General features: G+C 40.6%; 1 protein-coding gene across 1 annotated transcript in view; it reads right to left on the minus strand.

Moving 5' to 3' along the window:
* Positions 1-26,575, minus strand: part of ST8SIA1 (ST8 alpha-N-acetyl-neuraminide alpha-2,8-sialyltransferase 1) — a 193,255-nt gene that overhangs the window by 96,020 nt on the left and 70,660 nt on the right. The window contains exon 2 of the mRNA XM_066264684.1: positions 5,847-5,991. Coding sequence (XP_066120781.1) covers positions 5,847-5,991 — 145 coding nt within the window. The remainder of the gene's footprint in view (positions 1-5,846; positions 5,992-26,575) is intronic.

Raw genomic sequence — 26,575 nt, forward strand, 5'->3', positions numbered from 1 at the left:
ATTCTCCATTACTACTTTGTATTTCCCTAAGTCCCAGACTCGGGAGACCTATCTCTTCTCCCATTAATTGGCCTGGAAATTTTTATGGCATCCCTTTTTTTTTTAATTTTTAATTTATTTTATTTTATTTATTCATTTTAGAAAAGAGAGAGAGAAAAGAAAGAGACAGAGAGAGAGAAGGGGGAGGAGCAGGAAGCATCAACTCCCATATGTGCCTTGACCAGGCAAGCCCAGGGTTTTGAACCAGCAACCTCAGCATTTCCAGGTCAACGCTTTATCCACTGCGCCACCACAGGTCTGACTGGCATCCCTTTTCTATTGGTGTCTTTTTCCCCATTGGTTTCTGGTATCAACAAAATGCCAAGGAACTACATATATGCCATAAATGATGAGGCAGATATTAACAGTAACATTATTATATGTTTGTATATTTTATTCATTACAAAGCACTTTTACATCCATAATCTCATTTTAACTTCATTTCTTATAATAATACTGAAATCTGAAGACCAGGTGTTAATAGTCTTGAGTTGAAAGTTTATAAAATTCAAGCTAAAAACAGTTACATGACTTGTCTGGAAACATACATGTCATCATAGAAAGGCCAGGTCTAAAACCCAAATCTTTAGACTCCATTCCCTAGATAGTCTCTAATATTGACCTTTGGCCAAGAATGATAAGAGTAAATGACATGAATTATTTAATGGTGGTAAAATCATGTTCTGGATTTCTATAATAAAGAAACAATGAGCAAAGAGTACTTCTGCTTTCCTTTGAGAACCTAGATTTCTCTATTATAGAAATCAAATTAGCCCTGGCTGGATGGCTCAATTGCTTAGAGCATCATCCCAAAACATGGAAGTTACTGGTTCGATCCTCAATCCAGGCACATACAGGAACAGATTGATGTTCCTATCTCTCTTTCTCCCTTCCTCTCTCTCTAAAATCAATAAAATAAACATTAAAAATAAATTTTAAAAAAAGTTAAAAATATATCAAAATAATATAACTGGTTTTATTTGTCCTTTTAATATGGACCACCAGGGAGCTCAAAGTCAATGGAAACCATAGTGTTATATAGGCTCTTATAGTCTGCATATCTATATTCTATTTTTTTTTCTCAAATAGCTTCAAAAGAACTGTCTCCATTTCTTTTAACAGTTTTCATATAAAAGGGGGAAAACTTTAAAATGCTTTCAAGGTGACTGAGTGATAAAAATAAACAACTGATTCACTAGAACCCACATCTTTAAAAAAAAAATAACAAAGCTTTTGATCAGACAGTCCAAGTTTCATACCCCAGCCCTTCTACCTTCCTGCTCTAAAATATTCAATAAGTTATTTGAACCTTTTCAGTCTCAGTTTCATCCATGTAATAAAGACAGAAATAATAACCACATGAAGTTGTTGTAAAGATAAAGTGATTAACGTGTGAAGAAACTGAGGCAGACAGTGTAGGTCGCCATATGTAGTGCATTTATCTGGAGCTGAAACACTGAAAGTCCCAGCGTCTCTTGCAGCTAGATGGGCTTATGTTATTTAGTCCTGACCAATGACACATTACCAGGTGTCTGTCCACATTTCCTCTTCCTACTTGAACCCTGGACCAAAACTAGAGGATCCTTGGCCATCAGTTAGGGATGTTCGAGTAGAAGGACAAGAGCCTGGGAGCTTGCTGGCACTGTGTAGCTATTATCCAGCCCTGAACCGCCCACATTCTAATTTATTATTGTTTGAGATAAATAAGCATTTATCTGTTTGGTTAAGCCCCTGTATCAGGTTTCTGTTATAAAGCAACCAAATGCTAGACTGACAACATGAACCTAACACTTGCTTAACAAAGATTATTTGTTAATAATCTTCAACAAATATTAGTTCCCTTGAGTTTCCGTCTAATAAAAAAGATATGTGTTTGAGAAAATGATTCTGATATAAGTTTAAATATAATCTACCAAATGCTGTAGATTATATAGTATGATCCAAAGTTCCTTAGGGGGAAAAAAAATAGTGTGAGATTCAAGGATATCCAGGGGCTCAGAGGACTCTATTAAGTACACTACTATGAAGGGGAGAGGGGTGTATTTTCATTATAACAAAGCCACTTTGACAAAACTACTTCAAAATGCTCTGCTGGGTTTTTTTATGGGCCAAGAGCATTCTAAATCCAGTCCGAGTAGAACATGACAACGAGTTGATGACGACCAGAAGAGCTGGTAATCAGTGTCCATTTGGGATTCATTAATGATGTTTTGTGATTCTATACGTATGACCTTGGGTGACTATCCTGAGGAAAAATGGCTAGTCTAGTTTGTGATTTATATCACATGACTAATCAGCACAATGGAAAAGAATGATGACTTAACCATGTTTTTAATACACCAAAAGGAAATATTTCCCAAATGATATCAGCACATTTTTGCTCCTCCCTTGCTCATTTCCAAGGAAATTTATGCTCTTTTTAAGCATAAATGCTTAAGGCCAAAATAGCGTTTATTCACTAATATCTACAAACATGAGACCATGAAGGCTTAGAAGGGATGGTTCTTGGCAAAGCAGGAAGGAACTATCTCCAACCCAGGAGATCTAGACAATAACACTGGCCCCTCCACACACATACACACAGAATAATCTGAAAACCTATGTGAGGGTTAAAATTCTGCCCTTCATGCCTAATAATATTCAACAAATATTTCACCAAAATATAATGACAGAGCCATTTGGAAACAGCTGCATCAATATGTCCTGCTTGGTCTTCTACAGTTCAAGAAAAGGCACTGCAACTGTCCAGCCCCGGCGGGGCATGAAAAGGGACCCTTGGAAGATACGATGGCAAAGAGATAAAAACAGTGATAATGACAGCTAACATATATTGACCATTTAGGGGAAAATTGTAATAAATAAATAAATATATTAAAATACATAATTAAATCTGTAATATGAAACTATACATCTGAGTTAGAGAATGAATGATATGGCATGATTTTGCTGAAACTGACAGTATTGAGCCTAGCTCACTCACCTCATTTCTGCCTAATAGGCACATACACAACTTTCTTCCCACAGGGCACATGAAGGATGTATATCAACTAACTCGCAACTTAGCTTCCTGATAACTAGAAACATTTCACTAAGAAATAATATTGTGGCCTGATCAGGCTGTGGCACAGTGGCTAGACTGTTGAACTGGAACACGGAGGACCCAGGTTCTAAACCTCAAGGTCGCCAGTTTGAGCACTGGCTCAAGCACGGGCTCACCAGTTTGAGTGCAGAGTCACTGGCTTGAGCCCAAAGGTCCCTGGCTTGAAGCCCAAGGTCGCTGGCTTGAGCAAGGGTCATGTAAGTTGCTGTAGCCCCCAAGTCAAGGCACATATGAGAAAGCAATCAATGAACAACTAAGGTGCCGCAATGAAGAACTGATGCTTCTCATCTCTCTCCCTTCCTGTCGGCCTGTCCCTAACTGTCCCTCTCTCTGTCTCTGTCACACACACACACAAAAGAAAAGAAATAATAATATGGTAAGAGTACAGAGATATACTGCATCCTTTTTGTTGATGCAAGCTGATTTTCTAGGATTTCCATAAATTAGTCATTTCAAAATCTCAGCAGAAAAATGCACACGTAACTTTAAAAAATCTACTTTTTCAACAGGTTCAGTCGTTTGTGTTGACTGCACAAACACATATTGATTTAGTAACTTCTGCTTCCTAAAAGAAGCATTTTTTTCTTTATCATTAAGAAATGGTTCCTTGGTCTTTCAACTGGCACAACGAGGCACAGAATTCCGCGCACGTTCTTTAAAAAGAAAATGTTCCCTGCTATCTCACCGCTGCCACTGACAGATAAGATGGGAAGCTAGTTTGCAGTTCTTTAACCTGCTCTTTTCTTCAAATCTGTTTTCTAACACAAAGTCAGAAGTCAGTTTAGATGACTGAAAGCCTTCATGTATACCAAGCCTATTTTGGATTTCTTTAAAATATTTTTCATTTCATACTGAGTTGAAATCAGGTTTTGAACAAACAGTATATGGTGGATTGGCTTGTTCAGCCTCCAGTCCATTCTTTTTCTAGCTCCTGGCTGAAGCTTGATTTAAAAACTACCTGTCCTGGATTGGTAAGCAACTATTGTTCCAGATGCAAATTAATCTTACCCATTAGAAGTATGCGCTTGAGGGAGATTTGGAACTGGGGCTGAGTTGGAACCCAACTCCGGCCCTGTTTCTGTTAGAGGCAGTGCTGGCCACATTAATGGTAAGGACAGCTAGGGTTTTTGAATCCTAAAGCACAATTATGGCAGTTGGTCCTTGAACTAAGTAATTGCAGAAGCAACATCCTGACTCTCACGTCTCCATTCTTCTAATGATTTTTAAATTTCTAATTCCCAACATAAAATACCTTTCTGTGAAAAATACCTAAAAAGATATCTGTTCCTTGCCTTAAACCTTAACTATCAATAATTATATTCTTCATTCCCTCATCTGAATATGCAATATATGAACCAGAACAACATTAACACCTAATGTTTACTTAATGCTTTGTAGTTTATAAAGCACATGCTTGTAAATATATCCACATTAATCCTGACCACAACTCTGAGAGGTAGCGGAACAGGGGATGCTCTCCCCATTGCACAGATGAGAAAACTGAGTCTCAGAAAAGATAGATGACTTAGCAAGGCATATATTTAGCAAGTGATGGAGAAAAACCACAATCCCACATTTTATTACTCTTTTCTTTTTAAATTACAGTTGATACAGAATATTGTATTTCTTTCTGGTGTACAACCCTGTGATTATAACTCTTAATCATTTCATTTGACACTAGAAAGCCTCCCAAGGGCAAATGAAAAAGAGAAAAAGCACTTGAATATTGGCAGTGATTAAATTCTCTATTTCTATCTGTTCCTTGCTTTGAAAAAATAAAAAATAACATCATTATACTCTAAAACCATTAGACTAAAACACTTAAGGATGAAATAGCAAGTATGGGCTATTTACCAGAGAGTGTGACTCTGGATCTAGGAGAGTCTGTGCCTCAGCTTTACAGGGTCCCTCCTTTGAAGACTCTGCTGTTAATACAGATACATGAAAGGTTCAGTCCCATCTGCATCTCTGACCATGAATTCTCTTTCTGCGTAACCAAGAGTGCTAGAAGACTTGGGGATGCCAGGATTCACTTCTCCATTTCTCCCTAATGGCAACTTCACCTAAGATCTAACGCCTTCTTCAACTAGGGATCCCCCAAAAGAAAGCTTTCCTTTTTTCCCACTAGTTACATAAATACAATTTAGTAAAACATTTGATGTCAATGCTCAAGAAACCCAGAAGAAGGCAGAGCCTGTTTCAGACCACTTTAAAAGTGGTCTGATTCTTTCCCTCCCCATCTACCACTCCTGCACTTCACAGCAGTAGTCGTTCCCAGGGTGAAGGCTCCAGAGCTCTAAGGAGCAAACTTCTGACCATAGAGTCCCACTCCCTGAGAGCAACACTCCAGTACTGTAAATCTCTGAGGTCATGCCACAGCCAATCTCAAAACACTGGAATCCCACAAGTCCCTGTCCTCGCTTCCCTCTCTGCTTGCTTCTCTCTTATATGACTCAAATCAGAAGGGGTGGGAAAACTTACTTCTCAGCATATTGCTTCTGCCCTTGCATGAAACATTATGTAATTCCTTCACCAAAAACAAACAAAAAAACAATGACAACCATAAAGAAAAACATTTAAAATTAAGAAGAGAAGAAAGAAGATGAAAAAAGTAAATCTAATTAGTTAGGCAAATTCAATTACACCTTTTCTGTAAAATCAAGACATGTAAAAAACTATAATGAAAGGCAACACATTCTATACTAACCTGGGGGAAGAGGGAATAAGTTGAATTGTCAATAGTGAATGAGTATAAAAACTCCCCATCGTACCACATGCTCTTCCCCATCGGGGAATTCATTTTAGTCATAGCAAAGAGATGGGCGGGGTCACAGCAGTCTTCTATCTGTTTCCTAGGAGAGAAAATAGAAAAAGAACAGCAGGTTAAGTGCGCAGCAGACTCAGTCACTTGTCATTCTCGCAGAGATGTGCAGCCTTACCTCAGTGCCAACTCACAAAAAGCATCTGTGTCTCCAGGGTGACGAGACTACTATTAATCCACTCTTCCAGCCATCAGAATGCATGACTGTAATCTTTCAAAATGAAGTTTAAGAAAAATACGTCAGCTCTCAGATGCTGATGAAGTATGTCCAAAGGTAAAAATAATCATCCTAATTGCAAAGTTATTGATTGATACAAACATCCAATCCCAGAATGTGGCTAACTTAAGAGACGAGATATTCAGATGCAGCAAAAGTGCATCTTTACAGTGATTTAATAATCAGGTGGTTAAGTTCAGTGGCAAGGGACTTGATGTGAGCCATATGGAGTAAGGAATGCATACAAGGGTCCCCAAAGAGGGTGCGCTCCCCATTTGGGGAAAAGATTAAAGAACAACTCCTGGGAAATCTTTTTAAATAAAAAGAAAATGAGACACTAACAAAGCAATCTGCATTCTAACTGGTAAATCTCATGGGGATTTTCAGTTCTGATTTTGTCTGAACTCTCTATAGTGTTCAACACAACACCATGACCTCTGCGAAGGTCGCCTCACTCCATTACAGTCTGGAACACCAGGGTCTCCAGAGTCACCTCACCCTTCTGTGCAGGCTGCTTCTTTACTTGGTCCTTTAACACAAGTCCTGATACTCTTCTACAGGCCAGTCTTAATATTATCCTCCAATCAAAAGCCTGAAACCAGGTCCATTTAATCAGCCATTAAAAAAAAAAAACAAACAAAGCAATCCTACCACTTGTGACAACATGGATGAACCTTGAAGACATTCTGCTAAGTAAAATAAGTCAGATAGAAAAATACAAATACTGTATGATCTCACTTATGTTTGGAATAAAAAAAAATAACCTCATAGAAAAAGAGATTAGACTGTGGTTACAAGAAGCAGGAGGCAGGGAGTGGATGAAATGGGGAGGCTGGTCAAAAGATACCAACTTCTAGATAAATAAATACTGGAGATATAATGTACAACATAATGACTGTAACTAACACTGCTGTACGATATATAGAAAATTTAGGAGCCTGACCAGGCAGTGGTGCAGTGGATAGAGCATCGGACTGGGATGCAGAAGACCCAGGTTTGAGACCCCGACGTCGCTAGCTTGAGCGCGGGCTCATCTGGTTTGAGCAAAAAGCTCACCAGCTTGGACCCAAGGTCGCTGGCTCCAGCAAGGGGTTACTCGGTCTGCTGAAGGCCCGGGGTCAAGACACATATGAGAAAGCAATCATTGAACAACTAAGGTGTCGCAACAAAAAACTGATGATTGATGGCTTCTCATCTCTCTCTGTTCCTATCTGTCTGTCCCTGTCTATCCCTCGCTCTGACTCTCTCTCTGTCTCTGTAAAAAAAAAAAAAAAAAAAAAAAAAAAAAAAAAAAAAATTTAAGAGAGTAAATCCTATCAGTTCTCATCACTAGACAAACATTTTTTTCTTTTTTCTTTTGAGTGTATTTATAGGAAAAGATGGATGTTAGCTAAACCTATCCAGGTATTTATTTTAAAAATATGTAAATCAAACCCTCCTGCTATTGTTGGTGGACATGCAGACTGGTGCAGCCACTGTAAAAAACAGTAATGGAGGTTCCTCAAAAAATTAAAAATGGAACTGCCTCATGACCCAGTGATTTCACTTCTGGGCATATACCCAAAAATCCCAAAACATTAATTTGAAAAAAATACACATATGCACCCCTATGTTCATTGCAGCATTGGTTACAACAGCTAAAATATGGAAACAATGCAAGTGCCCATTAATAGACAAGCAGATAATATGGATACAAGTGGAATATTATTTGGTCATAAGTAAATAATAAAATATTACCATTTGTGACAGCATGGATGGACCTAGAGGGTATGATGCTAAGTGAAATAAGTCAGTAAGAAAAAGACAAATACTATATGACCTCACTTATATGTCGAATCAAAAAAAAACATAAACAAACAAAACGGAAATAGACTCAAATACAGAGAACAGTCTAATGGTTTCCAGAGGGAAGGGACATTGGGTGAAAGAGGTGAAGGGATTACAAAGTACAAATTGGTAGTTCCAAAACAGTCACGGGAATATAAAGTACAGCATAGGGAATATAGTCAACAATATTGAGACTGACCCGTGGTGATGCAGTAATAGAGAGTGGATCCAGGATGCTGAGAGCCTCAGTTCGAAACATGAGGTCACTGGCTAGGGTGCAGGATAATCGACATGATCCCAAGGTCACTGGCTTATGCCCAAAGGTTGCTGGCTTGAAGCCCAAGATCGCTGGCGTAAGCAAGGGGTCACTGGCTCAGCTTGAGCTCCCCAGCCAAGGCACGTAGGAGAAGCAATGAATAAACAACTAAAGTAAAGCAACTACGAGTTGGTTTCTCATCTCTCTCCTTCCCGTCTCTCACTAAATAAATAAATAAATAAATAAATAAATAAATAAAATTAAAAATAAATAAATGTCATGATCCTGAGGCAAATATATGTATATATTTGTTGAAACAACTATATATGTTGCCAGGGCAGGCACTGGTAATTATCAGGGTCAACACTTTTGTAAAGTATATGATTGTCTAAACACTATGTTGTATACCTGAAACTAACACAAAATTAAATTGAATGTCAACAGTTACTTAACAAATTAAAAAAGAAACTCACTTGAGTTAAATGTCTTGACAAAGAGCTATAGAAACTGGAAATGGTAATCACTATCTTTCAAAGCAAAAGGAGAAGTTAATACTTAGATTCTTTCAACATGTACTTTTCCAATCACTTTAGAACATTTTGTGGAAAACTTATGCCCCTGAAGTTTTTATTCATTCTCAAATTTAAACTTAGTAGTGTTGGCAGACTATATAGCCTTCCCTGCCACGAGGTTTTGTAAATAAACTTTTATTGGAACAACAACAATAAAAATCATGCTGTATATCTTAAATTTATACAGCGACAAATATATTGCTCACAAAAATTAGGGGATATTTCAAAATGAGTACGAAGTGATAAAATATCCCCTAATTTTTGTGAGCAGTGTATAAATTATATCTCAATAAGAGTGAAAAAAACTTCTAAAACATTCCTTGGGTCTCCAGTACCTAGTGTGGACCCTGACATCCAGACCTCTCCATGCCCTAACCCCTCCTCATAACCATAACCCTTCACTTAAGTAACTAAGCCAAGGGCACAGGGTGGCACAGCTCAGAGTTAAACCCCGAACTAACTCCAGGAACCTTGGTCTTTACCAGTGTACTCACTGGCCCTATTGCTCTATGCCATTTGAGTTCTGTCTGTTTGCATGTCCCGTTCCCTCAGAGGCTGCTTCTGATGGCAGCTCTGTGTCTGGTTCACGGCTTCTACACAGATGTTCCTATTAAGGATGGTGTAAGTAATCTGGACAAATTATCCCATCAAAAACAATTAGAAAAGCTGGACAAAAAACAAAACCATTTTAAAATGAGGTCAAGATCTAGGAGAACAAAGAAACTGAGAAAGGGCAGTCTCACATTTGGAGCACTTCACTCCTAAGGGCATCTGGTGGGTCTAGAAGAGGCTGAAAAGATGAAAAGCTGAGCAAAATTTCTAAAAGGCTCATGCAACAGGGAGGATGAAAATTGGGAGTTCAAAGAAGGGCAAGGAGATGTCACTCTGATAAAATCCCTTAGCCTTTTGGTTGATACAATAATCTTAGGAGTAAAGGTATACCAGAAATAGACTAGTGCTTGAAGGAACTGAAGTTCCACTTTGAATTATCTCAGTCTCAGACTTGGTTGAGATCCTTCACTTATACCCTAATTCCCTGAATATAACATCACCCTAGCCTTCAATTGTCTTCTCTATTTTCAGATGTAATGTCCAGCACATAAAACTAGACAGACAGAACAAGGAGACAAGAAAATGTGATTACAAACTAAGAGAAAAAATAGACAATAGGCACAAAACAGGGGTAAAGATAATAAAGTTTTCAAATAGAAACTTTAAAATAATTGTACTTAATATGTTTGAGGAAATAAATGATAAGATTGTGAAGTTTGGCAGACAAATGGAAGCTGAAAATAAAAAAAAAGAAACAGTAAAGAAGCTATCTGTAAATATCTACAGAAAGGAAAGGCCAAGGAGATGAACCTTGCGTAAGTGACGGTCAACCAGTGGACTCTGGCCCATGTGGCTCGGAAAGAAACAATTTTGGGTAATGTAGCATCCTGATTAAGAGCATGGACCCTGCAGACTGACAGTCCGGGGTTGAAGCCTGGCTGTCTCATTTACTACATGTACACTGGAGCAAGCTCCTTAACCTTTCTCAAGTCCTCATCCTTGAAATGGTAAGAAAGCAATACCTGCTTCATAGGATTGTTAAGAAGGCTATGTCAGTATTTGCAAAGTTCTTGGAGCTGTGCCCAGCTCTATGTTCCACTGTACATAGGTGTACATTATAAGTATTTGTTAAATAAATAAAAAGAAGTGAATTCGGTTCAGCAGAGAGAGAGAATGGAAGATAGATAACCTTAGGAAAAAAAATACTACATCATTTTTCTGCCAATAATATTTATAAAAATGTTTTAAATAATATAAGGCAGAATAACAATGTTATAATTACATAATAAATCAAGTATTTATAGAATTATTTTCTATGCTAGCATTCAAAATATTAAAGAAAATAACCTTTAAAATTATATTTAATTTTTTTATTTAATTCCATTTATACAATGAGATGTTCAGATGAAAAATAATGTCCTAGTTAGGAACTCTTTATATCTTTTCATGAGAAATTAAAAGCTAAATGTCATATTTTCCCCTAAAGAATCCATGAGAATAAAAGCTATTAAAACCATCATGAGAAATCATGACCCATTCCTATTAGAGAACTCCTCATATTCCTCTTACTTACTTTATTCTCTAAAGCACTTAACACTATTTATATGTTGTATATTTCACTCATAGTTTTGCTTATTGCCTGTCTCCCCAAGTACCAGAATAGAAACTCCATGAGAAGATGATTTTTGTCTTCTGTTCACTGCTTGATCCCCATCTCCTGAAATGGTGACTGACACATGGAACAGGTGTCTAATACATGTTGATAGACTAAATAAATAACAAGGAGAAAAGAATACTACATTAGAGAAACAAGAGAACTTTAATGCACATTTTTTTTCTCAGTAATTAAAATTCCAATTGAAGTCAATTCTTTATAGTTTTAGTTTATGGAGACCCAAACAAAAAATTCAAAATAATTTCTGTCTATTGGTAAATATTTCCAGTAGATTCAGGATTTCTGAGATTTGCTGACTGGTGAATCATAGTACCTTACACTGTGCATTAAACATTAGTCTGAGTAAAGCAAGCATCTCAGGATTGCTTTACTAATCCTAATTTAGGATTGCAGACCCACAACACAGGGACCACAGGAGAAGTCCACCAGCTGATGGTGCTGATAAATTGTTTCCTTCACCACAGTGTCAAACTTTCAAAATTTAACTTTACAACATTTGATAAGGTTTCAAATTTAATTTTGTCTCTAAAATTTTCTTTCTATTCCATTAATAGCTAACTTCAGTCAATTATTGATTTTAACATTTGGCACTGGGCCAAAACGTGTATCTAGTGCATTTACTCCAAACAGCTAAATCAATATCTTTATTATAAACTGTCCTGAGTTGAGTTCCTAAAATTCCTTTTAGACTATTATATGTTAATTCCTGGGGCTAATGCCACAGAGCCTCAGATTTATTGTTGAAAATGTGTCCACATTCCACATCAGAGATGGTTTTAAAATTGAGATAATATATATAAAGCACCTAAGCACATTATATGGTCTTGATAAATATTCATTTCCTTCTCTTTATTAACCATACGACTCTGCTTGTCTCACAGAATCCAAAGTTATTATTATATTTTACTTATAATTTTTAATAGTTACCCCCCTTCCATTTCCAAACCTGTCCTTATTTGGATGATAAATTAGGTGTTCACTCTTTTAAGATGAGAAGCTAAACAGTTGGTATCCAATAAAAGAGGACTTTTCTTTAAGTGAAAAATCCAGTGGCTTCCAAAAAATTCAGTTTCTTATTCTAAACGGCAGATTTAGAATAAGAGATGGTACAAGGTAAAGTTTGGGACATCATCAAGTTATCCTCCAACTTAAAGAAATCTTTGTCTTAAATGATCAGTTTTGAAAGAAGTTAAAAAGTTTAGAGTTACCATTGACCAAGGGCCCAGGATCTAGGAAAATAACCTGCAGAATTTGTCGTGAAGCAAACATGCAGTAAGTTCTTGACACGATGAGGCAGCGGGAACAAGTGGTGGCAGCACCATCTGTGTGGCAAAGGCAATACCTTTGCCACAGTGTGCTCCGCAGAACGGCTTACAGTACTGACAAAGAGCTTCAGAATATAGTACTCACTCATATAGGGTAGACGTTTGTATGCATCTAACATTTTGTTTTTTAGTTACAGTTTACATTCAATATTATTTTGTGTTAATTTCAGGTGTACAGCATAATAGACAGACAATCATATACTTTACCATGTGTTCCCCCCCAAATTTCTGGTACCCACCTGGCACCATGCATAGCTGTTACAATGTTATTGACTATATTCCTATGCTGTACTTTATACCCCTTATTTTGTAACTTTCTATCTGTACTTCTCAATCCCTTCACCTTTTCACCTAGGCGCCCAAAGCCCCTCCCCTCTGGCCACTATCAATCTAATTTTTTTTCATAAAATTTCCTTGAATGGTGAAAAGTACTTTCATTAGAATATTTGTTAAAATAATGTTTTCTACAGATAAAATGTCTCTTCAAAATTCAATCCTCTGGATAATTTGCCAGGACTACAGGGAGAGGGAGAGAGAGAGAGAGAGAGAGAGAGAGAGAGAGAGAGAGAGAGAGAAGCAGTTCTATGTACTACTTAAGACAGCAAGTAATCTTTTATTCAGCAGTATTTTATTTATCACATTTGAAATGTCTGCTTAATAAAGGAAAAGCGATCCAAAGAAACGTAGATTAGTGCCATGTGTAGTTTGCAGAGCAGATTTAAAGGAGAAATTTTTAGAACACAAATATGTCAAGGATGATCTTATTTTCCCTAATACATATTTGTTTTGTAATGTACTTAACAAGCATACATGATGACTATTTATTTGAATTAACACAATTTTTTCCAGCAAAGGTTTCAATGAGTGCCTATCACCAGTCATCCTACTTACACCTACTTGTCCATATAGCTAGAAAGATTCTAATATTATCCTTTGAGAATTACCCATTTGCCATTTCAGCAACTACAAGTAGCTGGGTTCCTCTGAACAGCACTCATTATTTGAGGCACTCAACAAATATTTACTGGGCACTTTCTATGTGCCCAGCACTGTACTAGGCACTAGTGAGGAGGGAGGAAGCTTGCAGGAATGATTGAGTCAGCCAGTTTAATTAGTTACCTTATCGATTTCTTGGAACAATTTGCAGCACAAAGCGAGAAAAACAGGATTTGTAAATAGTTAAGACAAATGGTCCAAAACCCCCCCACGCCCCCACCCCTCTTGAGACACAAGAGTTATATATGCTTACAGACAAAAGAATCCAGCAACCTGTGCATGAACACAAAAAGGTATATAAGATGTTAAGAACTGACTTCAGGGAGCTTGTGTTTTGAAGCCTATTAGGCCATGTTGCTCGACTGGCTAAATAAACCCCCGTTCCTTCAGCAAATTGTCTGAGTCTCTTTTGTCCCCCTGGAGTCACTTCCTGCATTCGTGCAACACTATAATGCTGGGAAGGAGAGGGGAAGGTCAGGAAAAACCTTGCTCTTTTAAGTTCTAATGGAGAAGCCACACAAACAAGATAAAGATTCTGGGGAAGAAGCAAGGGTACAATTTTCAACAGGGAACTAAGTCAGTGGTAAAGGACACTTAGGAAGACCAGGCGGGGTGGAAGTAAGCCACATGGATATCTGGGAGAAGAGCCTTCAGGTAGAGCAAAGACCAAGAGAAAATGCCTGAAAGGACATTGAAGAAATCAGTGAAGCTGGAGTAAAGAGAGTGTGAGGCGATGTGTTGGGGAGGGGGAGAGGGTAACGAACGCCGCATGCATGTGGCTTTCCACCAATGAAAAGAACAGAAACTGCGCTCATCACAAACCTTCTTGTAGCAGCATCCAGACCCTCGAGAATAAATCCAAATCCAAAACCATACAAAGACACCTGGATTTTACTAAAGTTGTGATGAGGGGTGCGGGGTTACCACATGAGGGAAAATTTCAAAATCTCCTAGTGGGCCTCTGTCTCTTCCCTGGACATAATTCTATCATTTCCTCTAATCATCCCCACGCCTGGCCTATCTCCATCACATCTCTCTCTTATCAGAACAATTCCACTCCATTAGGCTCTCTAATTTAGACTCCCTTCATAACCATTTAACATCATACTTAGGAATGAGAAAACCCATCATATAAACTTCTTTTGATTTTTTCCTCTTTCGGAGAATGAAGAGATTTTAAAGACAAAAAAAATACTCAGTTATATATGTTTAATCTTTAGAAATAAAGTTGCTCCTCTTTTGGTCTATTCACAAGATCACAATAAAACAGGAAAGTGGGTATATACCAAATTTGGATAGTATATGGCCAGCAGTTGCCACCGTCGTGGCCATGCACATGCAGGTTCTCATTGAATTTGGACATACGATAAAGAAACAGTGGAGCCAAAAAATGGTGGGCTATTCTTTATTAAAGTCCCACACCAGCCAGCGAGCAAACACACAGGGAAAAACACTTCCCTTTCACTCAGGGCTCCAAAAGCCACTGACGCATTCTCCGGTTTCACAACCAGGGGAATCTTCTCCGGTTCCTCCTAAAATCAAAGGCCCCACCAGTCTCAGCAGAGCTCGCAAAAGATCTCAGCTCTGGTTCCCCATCCGCACACCTTCTCTCTCTCTGCCAACATGGCTTCTTCTCCTTCTCCTTTTTCTCTCTCTTTTCAAAACTTTCTGTTGGGAAAACCTCTCCTCCAGCAAACATTAGCAAAACAATGGTCCTCCCCAAGCAGGAAAGTAACTTGCAATTTCACAGCCCATATATACCTGGCACTGTCCAGCCCCCAATGCAAACTATAAGTGAGCAAACATAAAAATCATATTTTACAAACATATTTGACCAACAGATAGTATGTTTTCAGTGGTCTGAAACAAAAACATAAATTTGGGGGAATGCAACAAACTCATTTTCAGAGGCTTGGGTAAGGGCAAAGGGATGGGGGCAGGTGCATCCGCTCTGGGAAATAGTTGGGCAGTCCTGTGACTACATGAGGTTCTGAAAATAAGACCCACATCAGAAGCACCAGTCTACACATAAACCCCCATACTCCACTGAGTTTTAAATTTTTGCCCAAGTGGCAGACACTCCAAATTACAAATTGCACTGATTTACAAGCGAGCTGTTTCTCCAATTCACAAGCGTACACAACAGGATTTCTTTGTGTCATCATGACCAGCAGTGCTCCTGAATAGCACTGGGAGCCCAGACATTACGTATCAAAACTAAGAACTCTAATCAGAAACATTTTTTCTTTTCTTGTTCGAATAACACCCAGGTCTGAGATTATTTCTGTGAAAGATGAGCAGAAGTTATCGAAAGGCAAAGCAAATTAAAAAAAGAAGACAAAAGTGATAGAAACTGCATTATGAGTTTTCCAAATGACACCGATTTTTCTAAATAAGAGAATTGAACTCAAAAACATTCAGATGAGCAGGAGAATGGTAAAATTTTGAAGGTGAAGTCCAGGAGGCAAGCTCCTTGGATTCAGTTCAGCACCAGCGCCTACTAGAGAGATGCAGGACTGGGGCATTTGTCCCAGACCATAATCTCCTCTTTCGTAATTTACAGCACACTTATTATTTTTTTTTTTTTTGGTATTTCTGTAACTGTTCCAGTATTTGAACAGATCCAAAATTATTTTCTGAGAAAAATTTTGGCTCTGCGTTATGACCCATTTCACAAGATGGGATTCTGTATAACAACACAAGCCAGAAATTCTCAATTTTCTTAACAGAATAGTAACTGTGCCACCTGCTTGTCTAAAACATATGGTCTCTCTTTAGTCAGTACAGAATATCAGCATTTCAGGTTGTCAACAACATTTAGTGAACTACTACAATCTAGTTCCCACTAAATGTGTGGTTAAAGGAATGGGTATTTGGCAGAGACAAAGGGATGTGTTAGCTGATTTCTTCGGAGGACCTACATTCTTTACATTCTTTCTCTGTATCACCAGCAGGTCAGTAATTTGCATTAAACAAAATAACTATTTTTAAATGTCTACTGTGAAATGCACTTTTATAGATGAGAACAGAGAGCTACTCTTCAGGTCAAACACATCCCCTTGGCTTACCACCAACATGCTAGAAAACAATGAGGCAGACTTTCCAACTCATCCAACCAGCTTCCCTCATCTTGTTGCTGTTTGCTACATTTGTAGCTAATTGCTTTATGGGTGTCACTGACCCCCCACTGTGACAGGAAAGTGCAGAGGTATTGAGAGAGTTGACAGCAACAGTTGTGGAGAAGGGTAGGCTTGGAGATGGAAACAAAAGCAGAGATCATTTTTCAAAACTGAAAGCATTGAGAAAACAAAGGATATTGCAAGTGTAGATGGAATGAGTCATTTGACAAAGAGTGAATAAAGAAACAACAATTAGCAAAAGAGAAGGAAAATAACATAAAATGGTTTGGTTTTTTTTTTTAGTTTGTCAATAAAAGATTAGAAGAGTCTGAAAACTAGAGACCAGATAAACTTATTAAGATCTAGTCAGGGCTTACAGACTACAATAAGGTTGAGTGTATTGCTAAAGAAAAAGCATAGGCTCAGCGCCTGGCTCAGTGGTAGACTGTCAGCCTGGTGTGTGATAGAATCAATCGGAGTCCGAAAGACCAGTGTCACAGGCTTTAATGGAAGGAAACTGCCGGGCTGTCTCGTTAAAGCAGAGCAGCCCTGGCTACAGACTTAGGCTATGTTTTAAGGGCTGGGTTTAGGGATGTAGGAAGGGTAGTGGGGCATTTGCTGATTTACTGCCACTATCGCTGGGTGCAGGAGTGCTTTTCCACTAATTACTGATATTGGTGCATTTTCAATCGTTAGCAGTTTCAACCGTCCATGACTTCATTGGACATCCCGTTGTGGTTGGTCACCTGCCACAAGCCCTGAAACGAAACTCGTGCTGGCAGGGTTAAAGAAATGAAACCTAAGATTCCTGACTATTTGATATATTTACATAAAAAGGAAAGAGAATGATTCCTAGAGAGGCTCAAGGGAAAGGAGACGGAGGTCATCATCTTCTGTAATTTCTTCCTGCTAAGTAGGGGCATGAGGGGTTATGGCCTCTCTAAGGATTACGCTCAGTGAGGGGTAGAGAGGTGCAGTGATGGCTTCCTGCTGGGTAGGGGTATATTTACAGGGGTCCAGATTTTTCTGTTCCACGAGGGCAGGTTTCAGGGTTGGTGTGTAGGGTTAGGTAGATTTCTCCAATAATCTGATTGGCGAAGGCCTGCATGTGGTTCTGTAAGAAACTAGTGAACACCTGGTATAAGAGGCAGGGTCCAAAAGCTAGAATAATAAATAGGAAAGTGAGTGGACCAATGAAAGGCAATAGTCAAGACAGCCAGTTTGTGCAAAACCACCAATTCCACGATTCTGTTTGTTTTTCACAAATTCGCTGGGCTCATTTCTTTGATTGCTGAGTCTCTAACTAGTCCTGACTGATTAAGGTAAAAGCAACACCCTTCTCTTAGAAAGACACAAATACCTCTTTTTTCTGCTGTTAAGAGATCAAGGCCTCGGTGATTTTGTAGCATGACTGCAGCTAGGGAATCAAGTTGATCTTGGAGTTTTACTAGGGTGGAGGAAATTTCTTTCAGGGAGTTTTGGAGGTCTTCAGAGAGAGAGTGGTAATAAGACAGGGCAGTGGCCAGTCCCCCTGCCCCTAGACCCACTCCTATAGAGATTCCTAAAGCGACAAGAAGAGGGGTTACCTGTACAGCTCGTCTGGTCCTTAGATTGATGGATAGTGTACTAGTAACTAGAAGAGGCTCATGGGGTGGGATTAGGTTGATATTTGGGGTGAAATAGATTAGGGTACAGATTCCTGTCCAATTACTAGAGAGACATATATAGGTGTTGGTCCCACATAAGTAGAAAGCCCCTGATTGGGTGAGACAGGCTGAGAGGAAAATAGAGAATAGATGAACAGTGGTGGGTTTCATCTGTCCGCTCTGAACTCCAGACGGTCCAGGTGAAAGAAAGTGCAGCCCCAACTAGGGGGGAGACGTGGTCAGAGGCCTGCTTTGAGCATTGCAGCCGTGTGGTAGGGGTAGTGAGCCAGGGATATAGCTGTGTGGTGGGAAAGGAGCATTTATGTGGTGAAGCTGTAAGAGTAGGGGGTCCTGTGAATTGAATGGGATTAGAAAATAATTCGTTTGCTTCTGGAGAGACATGATAGTTAATTCAATGGTTCTGATGGTTTTTGGGAAATTGAATAGTTATTGTGGTGTTGCAGAGGTTAGAGGGGAGGTGACCAGCTGGGATGTCACCCTGAGCCTTGAAGCATAGAGGAGTAGGTGAAAGGAGAGGGGTATTTAGGGTGACTGGTCCCTAAGCAGGGGGAATTTGGGGTTTTAATTTTTTGATCTGGGAATAATAGGTTTGATACAGCTTATTTGCTCGACTGGCAGCTGAAGTGGGATAATTTCCTATAAGAGTGTCGGCTCTTTCAAGGCCCTGGCCGGTTGGCTCAGCGGTAGAGCATCGGTCTGGCGTGCAGGGGACCCGGGTTCGATTCCCGGCCAGGGCACATAGGAGAAGCGCCCATTTGCTTCTCCACCCCCCCCCCTCCTTCCTCTCTGTCTCTCTCTTCCCCTCCCGCAGCCAAGGCTCCATTGGAGCAAGGATGGCCCGGGCCCTGGGGATGGCTCCTTGGCCTCTGCTCCAGGCGCTAGAGTGGCTCTGGTCGCGGCAGAGCGATGCCCCGTAGGGGCAGAGCATCGCCCCCTGGTGGGCAGAGCGTTGCCCCTGGTGGGTGTGCCGGTGGATCCCGGTTGGGCGCATGCGGGAGTCTGTCTGACTGTCTCTCCCCGTTTCCAGCTTCAGAAAAATACAAACAAACAAACAAACAAACAAAAAAGAGTGTCAGCTCTTTCAAAGAAGGAAGCCCCTTTTTGGGTTTGGTATATGAGAACTGTCCGTAGAAGGTGGGTGGTGTTGTTTGGGAAAGGGAGGGCAGAGTAGGATAAGGAGCACATAGACATACACATCCAGCAATTAACTGTATAGGAAGAATTAGCTTCAATTAAAGTCTTTGAGTGAGGTTAAGAGAGTGTTCTATATATGTGGCCTCTAGGAGAGAGGAGATGGGGGCGGCATATGTGGTGCCCAGTAAGAGAGAAGGTAGAACTGGTGTTAGGAGATCAAGAACTGGGGGCATGGTGGTTAGGCTTAGTGGTGATTAAGAGGAAGAGAAGAAATTGAAAAGCCGCTGTTTCTTCTGGAGAAAATTCAAGTAGAGAACCTTGCCAGGCCAAGTCCCGCATCCAATTGAGCAGTCCGTCAATATCACTGGAGTGAGGTCTAAATTAGGAGAGGTCCTCGGAGGCCTGAAGAAGGAAGTAGAAGAATCTGGCAGGTGGTAATTGGCAGTTGCCTGCTGTGAGTGCCTGCTGGACTGGGCGGTATGGCGGGATATGGCCTGTTGGAAGAGCATTATGAGATGGACTGGTCTGGTTCTTCTTGGACAGGGGAACATGTGGAGATTTTGAGAAACAGAGGATCTGTAGGGGTGGAGATGTAGATTTTAGGGGTATTGGTGGGTTAAGGCTTAATGTGAGAGAAGTGTGTCCCGTATGAGTCTCCTTCCACTTTGATGGCAGTAGGGGTGGACAGGATAACAGTATGGGGTCCTGTCCAGGTAGGCTGGAGAGGGGTTTTTCCCCGTGTCCTCTTTTAGACCTGGTCCCCAGGGAGGAATGATAGGTGTGAGTCCATGGTTGGAAAGGGCTGTGGAAGGAGCTTGTCAAGCTGGGAACAGTAGGTTTAGTATAGCTTGTTTGCTCAGTTTGCAGCTGAGGTTGGGTAATCTCCTATGAGAGTGCTGGCTCTCTCAAAGAAGGTGGCCCCTTTGTGAATCATGTACATAAGAGTGGTGTGAAGTTAGATGAATATTATTAAGAGGAATGGGGAGAGCTGAGTAAGCTGAAGATGACATGGACAGACATATCCAGCAGTTGGCTGCATAGGAGGAGTTAGTCTTGATTACAAGATTTTAAATAAGATTAAGAGAGCTTTCTAGATGAGAGGATTCTAAGTGGGAGGGTATGGGTGCAGAGTATGCCTTTAAGGGTAAGGAGATAAGAAAGAATAGAGCAAGCTAGAATCTCTGTCCTGTCTGTTGTCAGGGGATTATTACAGTTACTCATGGCTCAGGCTGTTCTTCTTCTTCTGGTATTTTAATTAGTCTGACCTTGGTGGGCCCTAAGGGGGAGCAGGCATATCTGGGCGGTGATTCAGGTTGACTGGAAGGGTCATTTGTAGGCATGTGTGGAGATGGAGTTTCGTTTTCTTTAACCTGGAGACATGAAAAAAGGGGGCCTTTCCCTTGAGTTTTGCCATCATGGGTGTAAGGTCGGTGGATAATGGGGGATGGTTACTTGGGGAACTCAGACCCGCGAACTTTGGCTAGGACCGCCCACAATCAAGCCCGCCAAAGGAAGCTTCCCAGGAACCACTTGGAAAGAAGCGATCATCTGCCAGCCAGTGCAATTTCACCACCTCATAGTAGCTCCACTTCCCTAGAGGGACCCTTTAAATATCTCCCACGTGGTTTAATCCGTGCAACTTCCTTAGCCTCCATCTCCTCCATCTTTCTTTCTTTGGGACCAGGGAACCTTGCCAGGCGGGATGCACGCTCTGTACTCAATAAAGCCATTTACTTATTCCACACTTTGCGGCTCCGAGCCCCATTCCTTCCTTCTCGGCAGGGAAAAATACCTTACAATGGGGGTGGTGAGGAAAGCCTTGGGAATCACTATGCTGGGTGATAGAGGTAAATTTATAACATAATTGGGCAAATCTGGCTGGCCGAGAAGCAATAACAGAGCCAACTCTGAGGATGGGAAGTGAAAGGAGAGAGAAGCTCTGAATTTGGATAGTAGGTGTAAAGCCAGTATCCACGGCCACCATCACAGCAGCCTGGACCATGCAGGTTCACATTAGATTCGGACAGTCGGTAAAGAAACAATGGAGCCAAAAACTGATGGGCCATTATCTTTAATCCTAGCTTGCACCCGGTGGGCAAGTAAAAACACACACTGGGCTCCAAAACCCACTCACATTCAGTGCTCACAAAGCTACTGACTTATCCGAGTTTCCTAGAATCAAAGGTTTCTAGCTTATCAGATTTATTCACCTCTGTTCCCCATCTCCTTCCTTCTCCCTGCACAAACTTTGCATAAACTGGCCTCTCACTCAACACTCTGCCATCTTGGCTGCTTCTCCTGGCCTCTTCCATGTGGCCTTTCTCTGCTCTCTGCTCTCTAATGCTAATCTCAGGAACCAAGAGCGCAAGCTCCCATTCTGCCCCCATTTTATAGTGTAGAAATCAAAACCTTTAATCCAATATACAAAATAGGGAAGTCTCTAATACAAAGTCACCTATCTGGGACATGATGGGATTGTACCACCCCGCATGGCTTTTAAGGTCTATAATAACTGAGAGGAACAGAAGAAGGCAGACAGCCCAAAAGAGATCAGGCAAAATACCAGCTCTTGGCAGCTGCCCTTAAAGTCTCCAATGCCCCTAAAGGGCCTTGTAAAACTCCACCAGGGTCCTGCTTCAAGTGTGGAAAGAAAAGTCATTGGGCAAAAGCCTGTCCAGTTTCTCAACCCCTGCCAAGGCTTTGTCCTCACTGTGGGATAAAGGGACACTGGAAGGTAGACTGCCCCCTCACTCCTCTAAGAGAGGGTTCAGTCTCTTCTAGCCCTACCCCAGCCACCTGTGACCTAACCTTGCCCAGCCTACTGGCATTTGACACTGATAACTGAAGGTGCCCAGGGCTGTTGGCGCCATCTCACATCACCACCAAAGAGCCTAGGGTAGCCATCCAAGTAGCAGGTAAGCCTATCTCATTTCTTATAGATACAGGGGCCACTTACTCTGCCTTTCCCGAATATTTGGATCCTGCTCATCCCTTAAAGATCTCTGTTGTGGGTTTTGATGGTCTTATATCCTCCCTATTGGCCACGGATCCACTGCCTTGTTTAATTCATGGTGTCTCCTTTGCACACTCTTCTTTCTTCTCCTGCCACGATGCCCTATACCTATTTTAGGACAGACCTACTGTTGGGCAGATAAACTATATTATGCTCACTTTGTTAAAGATGGTGCTGCCCACGTGGAGGCCGTCACCCAGGTGATATTAATGTGTGTTGGGGGCGGGCTGTGGGCAGGCAGAATCCTTGTAGCTTGGGTGGTTAGAAACTTTTACTACTTACAGAGATACAAAAGGGGGCAGTAGGTATAAAAAGGTTGACTACCCCTAGTCCAGGCAATTAGTACCATCTCGCGTTTCGGCACCAAATGATAGAATCAATCGGAGTCCAAAAGACCGGTGTAACAGGCTTTAATAAAAGGAAACCTGTCGGGCTGTCTCGTAAGGGAGAGCAGCCCCAGCTACAGACTTAGGCTATGATTTAAGGGCTGGGTTTAGGGATGTAGGAAGGGTAGTGGGGAATTTTCTGATTGGCTGCCGCTATCGCTGGGTGCAGGGGTGCTTTTCCACTAATTATGGATGTTGGTGCATTTTCAATCGTCAGCAGCTTCAACCCAGCTTCAACCATCCATGACTTCATCGGACATTCCTTTGTAGTTGGTCACCTGCTGCAAGCCCTGAAACAAAACTCATGCTGGCAGGGTTAAAAAAAATAAAACCTAAGAGCGTATGAAAGTTCTGGGTTCAATTCCCTATCAGGGCACACAGGAGAAGTGCCACCTGCTTCTCCACTCTTCCCTCTTCTCTCTCTCTCCTTCTTTCTCCCTCTCTCTCCTCCTCCCACAGCCATGGCTCAAACAGTTTGAACAAGTTGGCCCCAGGTGCTGAGGATGGCTTCATGGCCTGCCTCAGGCACTTAAATAGTTCGGTTGCTGAGTAACAGAGCAGCAGCCCCAGATGAGCAGAGGATCACCCAGTAGGGCACTTGCCAGGTGGATCCTGGTTGGGGCACATGCAAGAGTCTGTCTCTGCCTCTCCACCTCTAACTTAAAAAAAGAAAAGAAAAGAAAAAATAAAAAGCATGGTTGTCCTGTGATAATTCAGGGTAATAGCAGAGCATTATGGAAAAATTTAAAGGAAATGGTACAAGTACCTCTGATGAAAATATACAGCAAGCCATGGATGCCTCCTCACCTAAAGGTCATTCTGAATATGGCCATTAAAGGGAACAGGAGCAAATGTTTATGGAGTACCTGCTGAGGAGGAATCCTTCACAACACCTGCGATAAAAGGAAGTGCTTCGCTGTCTCAACATTCTTCAATGCAAACAAAACCTGTGATTTGGGGGAAATGTATCTGGTTGGCTATAGAATGAAAAGCAGAATATAGCATGCTTTCAGAGGGCAGATTCACATTCTGGTGGAAATGTATTGGGAAAGCCAAGGTTAAAAATTATTTCGGTCATTTTAGACTTAAAAACAACTTTTGGAAGTATAACCTATATACTTCCTATATAAAAGTTAAAAAGTATAAGAATTAATTAACCATCCTGTAGAAATGCCTCCATCAAGTTACATTACATTACTAGGTTATGTTTTTATTCAGGGTCAGTAAATAAATAAATAAATAAATGAAGATCAAGAACAGTATTCAATTTTCTATAAAAATGAAAATAATGTGTATTCTGTATCCATTGTCTTATTTATCTACATAACTTTTTTTTTAATTTACTGTCAAGAAATTGTTTTACAACTGCATTAAAATATACACTTCTACTTATCAAACAATGAAAATTACGTTGATCCCATTCATTAAGTATTCTTCGGGTCTGAGTCATCAGGAAGTTCAGAGGTAATTAGAGCAGTTACAAAACTATATCAGTCTCAATTTCATGGACTGATATTCCTCTCCTTTTTACTAATGTTTGTTTTTAAAACGTCAATGTACTACATTTTAAAATTATAAATTTTATAAATTTAATTTTTAAAATTTCAAAAATGCGATTTGGAAAAATAGGCAAAATAACTATCACAATAATCCTTCTACACAGAGATAACCAGGATTAATAGATTGTTTTGTATGCAGTTTTCCTATGCATTAATTCAATTATTGCCTTAGTAAGTATTTAACAAATATTTATTACAAAGTAGTATGTGTCAAATACAATTCTAGAAACTAAAGACATAGCAGTAAGTGAGAAGGGCGAGGGGGGCGGGACAAACAGAGTCCCACATGTGCCCTACGGGGATCCACCCAGCATGCCCACCAGGGGGCAATGCTTAGACCCTCTCGGGTATTGCTGTGCTGTGATCTGAGCTCTCCGTGCCTGAGGAGGAGGCCATGGAGCCATCCTCAATGCCTAGGCCAACTTTCCTCCAATGGAGCCTTAGCTGTGGGAGGGGAAGAGAGAGATAGAAAAAAAAAGAGGGGGAAGGGTGGAGAAGCAGATGGGCGCTTATCCTGTTTTCTTGCCAGAAATTGAACCCTGGACTTCCACACGCCAGGCCAATGCTCTACCAATGAGCCAACCAGCCTGGGCTCAGTAGTTTTATTCTTGAAATGGGAATTTAGTATGTCTGTTTACAACTTATTTATACAACAAACAAATCTTGGGTAAACATTCTCATGCTTAGATTTATAAACAGATCCATGATTATTTTTCTGGGATAAATTTTATCAGAATTTGCTGAATTAAAGATTAAATAAGAATGGGGCTCCTCTTGCTTCAGAAACGATGTTACACCATCTTTGATTTCTTTTTAATTTTTATTTTCAGCAAAGCCAAATAGGTACCATGTTAAAACTACTTTAAATTGTGCTGTTTTTATCTTCCCATGTTTTGTATTATCTTACTACTTAATATTATAAAAGGTGAAGACATCACTTTCTAATCCTACCCCAAACAGACATGAATAGACTTTTCTTCACCCCACATTCCCTATATAATTACATAAAAGTTTTTGGTTGAAGCAATGTTATATGTCTCTAAGTATTACTTAATAGCTGAGTCATGCACTGCATTATCATTGTATTTTCCCTTCTTGTAACCTTTATAAAATTTGTTCTTCCTGCAGTAAGCTACTGCCTAATTTTCTTCCTTTACTTTCTTTCTCATGGATTTTTTCAATAATTCCTCTTCTTATTTTTCAAAAAATTGGAAATTTCCTCTATGCACTCAAACACATCAAGAAATCAGTGGCCCTGGCCGGTTGGCTCAGCGGTAGAGCGTCGGCCTGGCGTGCGGGGGACCCGGGTTCAATTCCCGGCCAGGGCACATAGGAGAGGCGCCCATTTGCTTCTCCACCTCCCCCTCCTTCCTCTCTGTCTCTCTTTTCCCCTCCCGCAGCCAAGGCTCCATTGGAGCAAAGATGGCCCGGGCGCTGGGGATGGCTCCTTGGCCTCTGCCCCAGGCGCTAGAGTGGCTCTGGTCGCGGCAGAGCGACGCCCCGGAGGGGCAGAGCATCGCCCCCTGGTGGGCGTGCTGGGTGGATCCCGGTCGGGCGCATGCGGGAGTCTGTCTGACTGTCTCTCTCCGTTTCCAGCTTCAGAAAAATACAAAAAAAAATAAAAATAAATTTAAAAAAAAGGAAATCAGTCAGAACAATTTCTCTTTGAGAACCTTGGTCCTCCTACTCTAACTTGGGAGCTTTCTTGCTAGCCTCAATAAACACGTCATCTTGGAAATTCCCTTCATCTCTTTTCAGTGTTGTATTACCTAGTTTCATTTATAAACCTTTATTATTATTATTATTAATTTATGTTTACATAGATTCTAATGTCCCCCCGAATTCATCCTTCCCTCTCCTGTGCTCCCCAGTACATCCCCCCCATCCCCTACCTGTAACGCCCTCCCCCCTTCCCTCCAGGATTTGCTTTCCTACTCTCATCCCATCCTATCAGCCTATCATCCCCTTTCCCTCTGTAAGCTTTCCTTATGGATCCTTTGATCCAGCCTCTGTCTCTATTCTCCTCCTCAGTTCATACTTTTCCTTGGATTCTTCAAATGAGTAAGGTCATATGATATTTTCCTTTCTCTGCCTGGCTTATTTCACTTAACATAATAGTTTCTAGGTCCATCCATGTTGTCGCAAAAGGTAAGATTTCCTTCTTTTTCATGGCCCCATAGTATTCCATTGTATATATGTGCCACTGACAGGCACTTGAGTTGTTTCCATATCTTAGTTATTGTAATAAACATGAGAGTGTCAAAAGGCGGTTCCACTTTTAATTTTTTGAGGCATCTCCATACTCTTTTCCACAGTG

This window comes from Saccopteryx bilineata, chromosome 1, assembly GCF_036850765.1.
Source record: "Saccopteryx bilineata isolate mSacBil1 chromosome 1, mSacBil1_pri_phased_curated, whole genome shotgun sequence".
In the NCBI taxonomy this organism is placed as follows: Eukaryota; Metazoa; Chordata; class Mammalia; order Chiroptera; family Emballonuridae; genus Saccopteryx; species Saccopteryx bilineata.